Source organism: Oncorhynchus mykiss, chromosome 9 (assembly GCF_013265735.2).
Source record: "Oncorhynchus mykiss isolate Arlee chromosome 9, USDA_OmykA_1.1, whole genome shotgun sequence".
NCBI classification, from domain to species: domain Eukaryota; kingdom Metazoa; phylum Chordata; class Actinopteri; order Salmoniformes; family Salmonidae; genus Oncorhynchus; species Oncorhynchus mykiss.
Window position 1 is genome coordinate 36,104,373 of NC_048573.1, and position 10,554 is coordinate 36,114,926.

At 42.5% G+C, this 10,554-nt stretch overlaps 1 protein-coding gene across 11 annotated transcripts in view; it reads right to left on the reverse strand.

Annotated features, from left to right (window-relative positions):
* LOC110531157 (serine/threonine-protein kinase WNK2) overlaps nucleotides 1–5,672 on the reverse strand; it is a 129,247-nt gene extending 123,575 nt beyond the window's left edge. For all 11 annotated transcript variants that reach the window (XM_036987898.1, XM_036987897.1, XM_036987896.1 and 8 more), the window contains exons 1-2: nucleotides 5,146–5,672; nucleotides 3,591–4,390 (exon numbers count right to left, since the gene is read on the reverse strand). In XM_036987898.1, the coding sequence (XP_036843793.1) occupies nucleotides 3,591–4,226 (636 nt within the window). In that variant the 5' untranslated portion in view covers nucleotides 4,227–4,390; nucleotides 5,146–5,672. The remainder of the gene's footprint in view (nucleotides 1–3,590; nucleotides 4,391–5,145) is intronic.
* Between the last annotated feature and the right edge of the window lie 4,882 nt (nucleotides 5,673–10,554).

A 10,554-nucleotide genomic window follows, 5' to 3' on the forward strand; every position in this document is an offset into this window, starting at 1 on the left:
TTACTAAAAGCACCAACATGTGACTCAACCGATGGGGCTAGAGAAGAACCAGGCAGAATCAGCACTTTGGTGAAAATCATTGATCAATGTAGCATTTGTTAACCATGCCAATTGTGAGGAACAATCTGTTTTACATTTTAGTCATTTAGCAGACACTCATATCCAGAGAAACTTACAGTAGTGAGTGCATACATCTTTTTTTATGCTGTTACAAATCTACAGTCCAATAGACCTTCATAGAGAGCAATGGGGGGCAAAAATGGTTATCAGAAAATGACCTTTTGAATGGTGATTGATTTGTTTGCTTCAATAACTGTCCACTAGAGGGAGTGTTTGTACATGTCTATGGGGAAAGTAGGCAATAGAATGAATGATTAAATTCCACATCCTCTCCTCATCCTGTGTCCAATTATGGGTCATACTCTGCTTGCTGGAAGAGAGATTGGATTTCCTTTATTCCATTATCATGTACATGACATCTTCATCACTGTGAAAAGATGAATCTGTCTCTCTGCTCCAAGCATGTCATCATGACATCAGTTGAACATACCCTCTCTGAATAGGAGAGAGACATACACATACTCATGACTCACTGCCAGGATAACTTTTAATGAAAAATTAAATGTTATGGTCACAGATAGGTCCAGTCAAATGTGTTTTATAGGGTCAGCCTGCAATTGTAGTATAGCAACCCAGGACCAAATGAGGGTTAAGTGCAAGGGCAAAGAGATTTTTAAACCTTGTTGGCTCAGGTATTCCCAACCAGTGACCTTTCGCTTACTGGCCCAACGCTCTAACCGCTAGGCTACCTACCACTTATGAGGTATGCAAGCAACATAATTTCATCCTCTCGCGCTCTCACACACAGTGACCTAACAGGCAGCCGCAGTACCCTCAGCTGACAGAGCTTTAGCGAGGCCACAGGGCCACCACACCGCTACCAGCATGCATCAGCTGCTTCCTGTCAGCAGCCCTACTGTTGTTGCACAGTGGGGGCGTTTACTTCTCACGACCCACCGTCTTACTGCTGGGTCAAAACAGACACCCTGCACTAAACTATACTATTTGACTGCTATAGCCCAATATTGTGAAAAGGTCAGGGAATTAATATTTGTTAATGCTGTATGATATAGTCATCACATAATATGTGCCTGTGTGCTTGATTACCTATGTAATTGTCATATGGATTATTTTGTTTGTGTCTGCACTAATGACACTAGGTTCATGAGGAGCCCAGTCATGCTTATTGGCTGTCGTTCATTTAAGCCTAAACTTCCAGGGAGAGAGAGGGAATGATAATCCTGCGGTGCAGACTTGAGGTTGGAAATAATTACTTAATACCATATGTGGTCAAAAATTGTGATTTTTCCAGTGGCTGTTAAGACTTACAACAGGTAGGTTCTTACGGAAACAAAACAGGACTAAGAGTTTGGTAACTCAAAATTGCTGACCTACAGTGCATTCAGGAAGTATTCAGACCCCTTGACCTTTTCCACATTGTTACATTACAGCCTTATTCTAAAATGGATTAAATAAATTGGTTCTCCTCAATCTACACACAATACCCCATAAAGACAAAGCGAAATCCTTAAGTATTCAGACCCTTTGATATGAGACATGAAATTTAGCTTAAGTGTATCCTGTTTCCATTGGTCATCCTTGATGCTTCTACAACTTGAAGTCCACCTGTGGTAAATTCAATTGATTGGACATGATTTGGAAAGGCACACACACCTGTCTATATAAAGACACCCGTCTTTATAAGTGCACGTCAGAGCAAAAACCAAGCCATGAGGTCGAAGGAATTGTCGATAGAGATCCGAGACAGGATTGTGCCGAGGCACAGATCTGGGGAAGGGTACCAAAATATTTCTGCAGCATTGAAGGTCCCCAAGAACACAGTGACCTCCATCATTCTTAAATGGAAGAAGTTTGGATCCACCAAGACTCTTTCTAGAGCTGGCCGCACAGCCAAATTGAGCAATTGAGGGAGAAGGGTCAGGGAGGTGACCAAGAATCTGATAGTCACTGACAGAGTTCCTCTGAAGATGGGAGAACTTTCCAGGACAACCCTCTCTGCAGCACTCCACCAATCAGGCCTTTGTGGTTGTGGCCAGACGGAAGCCACTCCTCAGTAAAAGGCATAACAGTCCACTTGGAGTTTGCCAAAAGGCCCCTAAAGGACTCAGACCATGAGAAACAAGGTTCTCTGGTCTGATGAAACCAATAATGAACTCTTTGGCCTGAGGAAACCTGGCAGCATCCCTACGGCAAAGCATGGTGGTGGCAGCATCATGTTGTGGAGATATTTTTCAGCAGCAGGAACTGGGAGACCAGGATCGAGGGAAAGATGAACGCAGAAAAACACAGAGATCCCTCATGAAAACCTGCTCCAGAGCTCTCAGGACCTCAGACTGGGGTGAAGGTTCGCCTTCCAACAGGACAATGACCCTAAGCACACAGCCAAGACAAAAGTGGCTTCGGGACAAGTCTTTGAATGTCCTTGAGTGGCCCTGCCAGAGCCCGGATTTGAACATCTCTGGAGAGACCTGAAAATAGCTGTGCAGCGACACTCCCCATCCAACCTGAGAAGCTTGAGAGCATCTGCAGAGAACAATTGGAGAAACTCCCAAAATACAAGTGTGCCAAGATTGTAGAGTCATACCCAGGAGAAGACACGAGGCTGTAATCGCTGCCAAAGGTACATCAACAAAGCTGTCAGCAAGGCAAAGGGTGGCAACTTTGAAGAATCTCAAATATATTTTGATTTGTTTAACACTTTTTTGGTTACTACATGATTCCATATGTGTTATTGCATAGTGTTTATGACCTTCACTATTATCCTACAGTGTAGAAAATAGTAAAGAAATTAAGAAAAACCCTGGAATGAGTAGGTGTGTCCAAACTTTCGACTGGTACTGTACGCTTATGTGATATTTCTAATTTTATGGGGGGGGGGGGGGGGGGGGGGGATTAGGAAAAAGTCAAGGGTTTTGAATACTCTCCAAATGCATGGTATTATTAGTAGCGTGTCAATGCTATAGACCTCTAAACCATTTGAATTTGCATGGAAACCCATTTATAACTTGGATTCCCTATAGTAGTCTAGCTGATTGACAGCTCCCAATAGACATCACCATTATGCTGTCATGAAGTGTGAACGCTTGCTGACTGCATAAGAGAGAGGACTTCCTGTGAGCGCCATCATGCATCAGCCCTCTAATGGAAATCATTAATTGAAACCGACCAGTCCAGTAGGACACCCATCAGAGAGATCCAGGAGGACCCACACACATACCAAGAGATAGCTGGGAGTTGGAAAAGGTCAGATGACAAAGCCTTGAGGCATGTTGATACTTAATATTCCTAATTCCTATTAATATTTGATGATAGTCATTAATAATTCATAATAGGCCTTTAGGGAAAATATCAGACGTCTTGATAGGAAAATGCATAATTGTTTCCCCATTTTACAGTTGTTTAAATTAAACTTTACATCACCATAAAAAAGGTTGAGCAGGTCAAATAAGCCTTCTTATCCACAACAAACTGCTGAATACTTTCTGATCAAAAAAGGTGCTGCATCTTACCTGAAGTTCACACCAGGCAACTTCCACCCACGTGTCGGTATCCAGACCTTTATAGACAGTCTTGAAGGACCCTCTCCCGAGCTCAATATCAAACTTGAGAAACCGTCCCCCAGGGGATGTGGAAACAGCTTTCATTTCGGCCTCTTCCTCGTTCTCGTCGCTGGCAGTTCTGATAGCATTTTTACTGCCGTCGGTGGATGCAACGTTCAATGTATCCCCAGCTTTCTCCTTCTCATCAGCACTGGCACTCTCTGTGGCGCTGTCTTTCTGCCCCCCTTGACTCTCGGTGCTGGAGCCCTCCTGTGGCCCCGACCAAGCCCCCCGTGTCCTGTCAACTATCGTGCGCAGGTTTATGTTGAGGATTTTACTGCTGTTGTCACATTCTGGCACCTCAAAAGCCTGTTCATCCGAGTCCGAGAACCACAAACTTCTCCTGATGAATCTTTGACGTACGATCAGCTGATAATTCGATGGAGGATACGAACTTGGATCGCTCCCACCTCTCAGGACTGTCGAAGTGCCCATATTATTGACGTTTCTGTCGCTGATGGTCTCATAAATATTTATGCTGAGATCACATTGTGAATTGGGAACAGATGGATATTTAAATCCATCGTGCTCGGTACCCGATTCCATGGCAATTTCACTTTTGAGTCACTGACGTTTCTAGATGATGACAGCCATATGGTTGTTCCGGACACTAAGGCGGAGTGGGGACGGAAGACCTGCAGCACCAGCTCGGTTACGCAATTCTTCAGCATGGGGGTATCACAGGAACGATGTCAGTCTGCACATCCAATCTAGACGAAAGCAAAGAGTTAAAATATTTTAAAAGGCGTGGATGAAAGCATTGACATGGCCTTGCATTTCGCAACACACATGGTATATAACGTTAACTAGCTAAACCAGCTTTGTCTCTGCTTCCTGTCATAAGCAACCAAAGTTGAGAAATGTAAAACAAATGGTTAACACTAAAATAAACTAGCTGAATAGGTGTAGCCAGTTTGCGAGCTATTTAGCTAATGAACGTAAACGTCAGAATTTAGCTATAGTTGTGATTTAGCAGGTGCACATCAATTTAATGTCGAGATTCGCGTCAGCGAGGGAGTTAATGAAGTGACGACTTTATCCAGCTACCCGTAAAAAAAAGCTAACTAGCTCCCACTCCAATAATCCAAAAAGATTCGTGGTAGCTTGTCTGTAGCTGCTTATGTACATTTCGAGCAGGCGAAGAAGCTGGGGTTTGTCTAGGATCCAGCTTGTCAAAGTTGACTTTAACGTTACATTCTCGTAGCAGGTTAAGGATAATTAGATTAAAGTTAGGCAAGGTTTATCTAAAATGAAAGAAAAAGATATTTGACAAAAGCGGAATCCCATCTAGAAATGACTGGAAGCTGGCTGACGCCTACTAGCCGACTGATGACGCTAGCTCCGTCCGACTGAAACTACGATGAGTGCAGTTTGTTTTTATCGGTCTACATATTTGCTTATTTTCGCTCCATGGGTCTGAGCTGTAGCTAATAAATCATAAACGAGAAAACTGAATATCACCAACCTTGCATCCCTCGCGTCTACGTCTTATATAGATAGCCCTGTTGCCGCCAAATGACTAGCGGCTATGCAGGCGGTCTCATCCGATGTGGTGGGAGCTTTCTGCAGGTTACCGGAGCGAGTGTCTCATACGGCTTTAAGAGGCGATGAGTCTTCAACGTAGTGTTGTAATGGTGATTGAATGTCCGGGTGAATATTCTCAGCATTAAATTGACAACGTTAATAGCTCGCCAACGTTTCGCATCGCACAATGTATGCAACTGCGAGGTCCCCTTTTTACACATTGATTCCACGCCCCTAGTAACGACTGGACCTCCTGCTACGTGACAACAGAGGGGGGAGACGTGTTGACCCAGCCCATTTGCTTGAAATACAGGCCCGAAAAGATACACCTAATAGGCATGTAGGCTATGGCAGTTGTTCAAAACCCTATACTAGCCTACTTCTTTCAATTTATTGGCATACACTTGATTGAAGACAGCTAAATTAACTAAACTCAACAAAAAAGAAACGGCCCTTTTTCAGGACCCTGCCTTTCAAAGATAAATTGTAAAAATCCAAATAACTTCACAGATCTTCATTCTAAAGGGTTTAAACACTTTCCCATGCTTGTTCAGTGAACCATAAACACTTAATGAACATGCACCTGTGGAACATCGTTAAGACACTAACAGCTTACAGAAGGTAGGTGATTAAGGTCACAGTTATGACAACACTAAAAAGGCCTTTCTACTAACTCTTAAAAACACCAAAAGAAAGATGCCCAGGGTCCCTGCTCATCTGTGTGAATGTGCCTTAGGCATGTTGCAAGGAGGCATGAGGACTGCAGATGTGGCCAGGGCAATAAATTGCAATGTTCGTATTGTGAGAAGCCGAAGACAGCGCTACAGGGAGACAGGGCGGACAGCTGATTGTCCTCACAGTGGCAGACCACGTGTAACACCTGCACCTGGTCGGTACATCTGAACATCACACCTGCGGGACAGGTACAGGATGGCAACAACAACTGCCCGAACAACTGGTCGAATTCGCGTTTATCGTCGAAGGAATGAGAGTTACACCGAGGCCTATACACTGGAGCGGGGTCGTTTTGGAGGTGGAGGGTCCGTTATGGTCTGGGGCGGTGTGTCACAGCATCATCGGACTGAGCTTGTTGTCATTGCAGGCAATCTCAACGCTGTGCGTTACAGGGAAGATATCCTCCTCCCTCATGTGGTACCCTTCCTGCAGGCTCACCCTGACATGATCCTTCAGCATGACAATGCCACCAGCCATACTGCTCATTCTGTGTGTGATTTCATGCAAGACAGGAATGTCAGTGTTCTGCCATGGCCAGCAATGAGCCCGGATCTCAATCCCATTGAGCACATCTGGGACCTGTTGGATCGGTTGGTGAGGGCTAGGGCCATTCCCCCCAGAAATGTCCAGGAACTTGCAAGTGCCTTAGTGGAAGAGTGGGGTAACATCTCACAGCATGAACTGGCAAAACTGGTGCAGTCCATGAGGAGATGCACTGCAGTACTTAATGTAGCTGGTGTCCATACCAGATACTGACTGTTACTTTTGATTTTGACCACCTTTGTCCAGGGACAAAATTATTCAATTTCTGTTATTCACATGTCTGTGGAACTTGTTCAGTTTATGTTTCGGTTGTTTCAGTTATGTTGATACAAATACAGTACCTTGCGAAAGTATTCGGCCCCCTTGAACTTTGCAACCTTTTGCCATATTTCAGTCTTCAAACATAAAGATATAAAACTGGATTTTTTTGTGAAGCATCAACAACAAGTGGGACACAATCATGAAGTGGAACGACATTTATTGGATATTTCAAACTTTTTTAACAAATCAAAAACTGAAAAATTGGGCGTGCAAAATTATTCAGCCCCCTTTAGTTAATACTTTGTAGCGCCACCTTTTGCTGCGATTACAGCTGTAAGTCGCTTGGGGTATGTCTATCAGTTTTGCACATCGAGAGACTGACATTTTTTCCCATTCCTCCTTGCAAAACAGCTCGAGCTCAGTGAGGTTGGATGGAGAGCATTTGTGAACAGCAGTTTTCAGTTCTTTCCACAGATTCTCGATTGGATTCAGGTCTGGACTTTGACTTGGCCATTCTAACACCTGGATATGTTTATTTTTGAACCATTCCATTGTATATTTTGCTTTATGTTTTGGATCATTGTCTTGTTGGAAGACAAATCTCCGTCCCAGTCTCAGGTCTTTTGCAGACTCCATCAGGTTTTCCTCCAGAATGGTCCTGTATTTGGCTCCATCCATCTTCCCATCAATTTTAACCATCTTCCCTGTCCCTGTTGAAGAAAAGCAGGCCCAAACCATGATGCTGCCACCACCATGTTTGACAGTGGGGATGGTGTGTTCAGCTGTGTTGCTTTTACGCCAAACATAACGTTTTGCATTGTTGCGAAAAAGTTCAATTTTGGTTTCATCTGACCAGAGCACCTTCTTCCACATGTTTGGTGTGTCTCCCAGGTGGCTTGTGGCAAACTTTAAACGACACTTTTTATGGATATCTTTAAGAAATGGCTTTCTTCTTGCCACTCTTCCATAAAGGCCAGATTTGTGCAATATACGACTGATTGTTGTCCTATGGACAGAGTCTCCCACCTCAGCTGTAGATCTCTGCAGTTCATCCAGAGTGATCATGGGCCTCTTGGCTGCATCTCTGATCAGTCTTCTCCTTGTATGAGCTGAAAGTTTAGAGGGACGGCCAGGTCTTGGTAGATTTGCAGTGGTCTGATACTCCTTCCATTTCAATATTATCGCTTGCACAGTGCTCCTTGGGATGTTTAAAGCTTGGGAAATCTTTTTGTATCCAAATCCGGCTTTAAACTTCTTCACAACAGTATCTCGGACCTGCCTGGTGTGTTCCTTGTTCTTCATGATGCTCTCTGCGCTTTTAACGGACCTCTGAGACTATCACAGTGCAGGTGCATTTATACGGAGACTTGATTACACACAGGTGGATTGTAATTTATCATCATTAGTCATTTAGGTCAACATTGGATCATTCAGAGATCCTCACTGAACTTCTGGAGAGAGTTTGCTGCACTGAAAGTAAAGGGGCTGAATAATTTTGCACGCCCAATTTTTCACTTTTTGATTTGTTAAAAAAGTTTGAAATATCCAATAAATGTCGTTCCACTTCATGATTGTGTCCCACTTGTTGTTGATTCTTCACAAAAAAAAATACATTTTTATATCTTTATGTTTGAAGCCTGAAATGTGGCAAAAGGTCGCAAAGTTCAAGGGGGCCGAATACTTTCGCAAGGCACTGTATTTACACATGTTAAGTTTGCTGAAAATTAACACTGTTGACAGTGAGAGGACGTTTCTTTTTTTGTTTATTTCCCATGACTAGGTCTCTCTCTCAATTCAATTTCAAGGGCTTTATTGGCATGGGAAACATGCCAAAGCAAGTGAAGTAGATAAAACAAAAGTTAAATAAACAATCAAAAATAAATGTAAACATTACACTCACAAAAGTTCCAATAGAATCAAGACATTTCAAATGTCATATTAGTTAAAGTACAAAAGGGAAAATAAATGTACATTTGGGTTGTATTTGCAATGGTGTTTGTTCTTCACTGGTTGCCTTTTTCTTGTGGCAACAGGTCACAAATGTTGCTGCTCTGGTGGCACACTATGGTATTTCACCCACTAGATATGGGAGTTTATCAAAATTGGGTTTGTTTTCAAATTCTTTGTGGGTCTGTGTAATCTGAGGCAAATATCAAATGTATTCATAAAGCCCTATTTACATCACAACGTTCTATACAGAAACCCAGACTAAAACCCCAAACAGCAAGCAATGCAGATGTAGAAGGACGGTGGCTAGGAAAGGCTGAAACCTAGAGAGGAACCAGGCTCTGAGGTGTGGCCAGTCCTCTTCTGGCTGTGCCGGGTGGAGATTCTAACAGTATTTGGCCAAGATGTTCAAACGTTCATAGATGACCAGCAGGGTCAATTAATAATAATCACAGTGGTTTTAGAGGGTGCAACAGGTCAGCACCTCAGGAGTAAATGTCAGTTGGCTTTTCATAGCCGAGCATTCAGAGACAACAGGTGCGAGAGAGAGAGAGAGAGAGAGAGAGAGAGAGAGAGAGAGAGAGACGAAAAACAGCAGGTCCTGGACAAGGACGCACGTCTAATATGGTCATACATTTGGCAGGAAGTGCAGCTCAGTTTCCAGTGTTGGAAAAGGTACCCAATTGTAATACTTGAGGAAAAGTAAAGATACCTTAATATAAAATGACACACGTGAAAGTCACCCAGTAAAATACTACTTGAGTAAAAGTCTAAAAGTATTTGGTTTTAAATTTAATTAAGTATCGAAAGTAAAGGTAATTGCTAAACTATACTTAAGTATCTAAAGTTAAAGTACAAATAATTTCAAATTCCTTATATTAAGCAAACCACATAGCACCATTTTCTTGTTTTTTAAATTGATGGTTAGCCAGAGGCACTCAGACATAATTTACAAATGAATTTACACTTTTCCTGTCCTGTTAAACATTCAAAATGTAAGGAGTAAAAAGTACATTCTTTTTTAGGAATGTAGAGAAGTAAAAGTCAAAAATATAAAGTGTAAAGTAAAGTACAGATACCCCAAAACACTACTTAAGTAGAACTTAAGTATTTTTACTTAAGTACTTTACACCCCTGTCAGTTTCCACTTCTTGAGAGCCTACGTGTACTTTGCCTCTCAATATTTCTGTATTTTTTTTTTACCTTTAACTATAGCAAGGCTATGCTCACTGAGTCTGTACGTAGTCAAAGCTTTCTTTAAGTTTGGATCAGTCACAGTGTTCAGGTATTCTGCCACTGTGTACTCTCTGTTTGGGGCCAAATAGCATTCTAGTTAGCTCGTTTTTTTTGTTGATTCTCTCCAATGTGTCAAGTAATTATATTTTAGTTGTCTCGTGATTTGCTTGGGTCTAATTGTGTTGCTGTCCTGGGGCTGTGTGGGGTCTGTTTGTGTTCGTGAACAGAGCCCAAGGACCAGCTTGCTTAGGGGACTCTTCTCCAGGTTCATTTCTCTGTAGGTGCTGGCTTTGTTATGGAAGGTTTGCGTCCTTTTAGGTGGTTGTAGAATTTAACAACTATTTTCTGTATCTTGATATTTAGCTGGTATCGGCCTAATTCTGCTCTGCATCCATTATTTAATGTTTTACGCTCTACACAGAAGATGTTTTTGCAGAATTCTGCATGCTGAGTCTCAATTTGGTGTATGTCCCATTTTGTGAATTCTTGGTTGGTGAGCGGACCCCAAACCTCACAACCATAAAGGGCAATGGGTTCTATAACTGATTTAAGTATTTTTAGCCAGATGCTAATTGATATGTCGAATTGTCTCTCAGATCGTTCACAGCTTTGTGGAAGTTACCTGTGG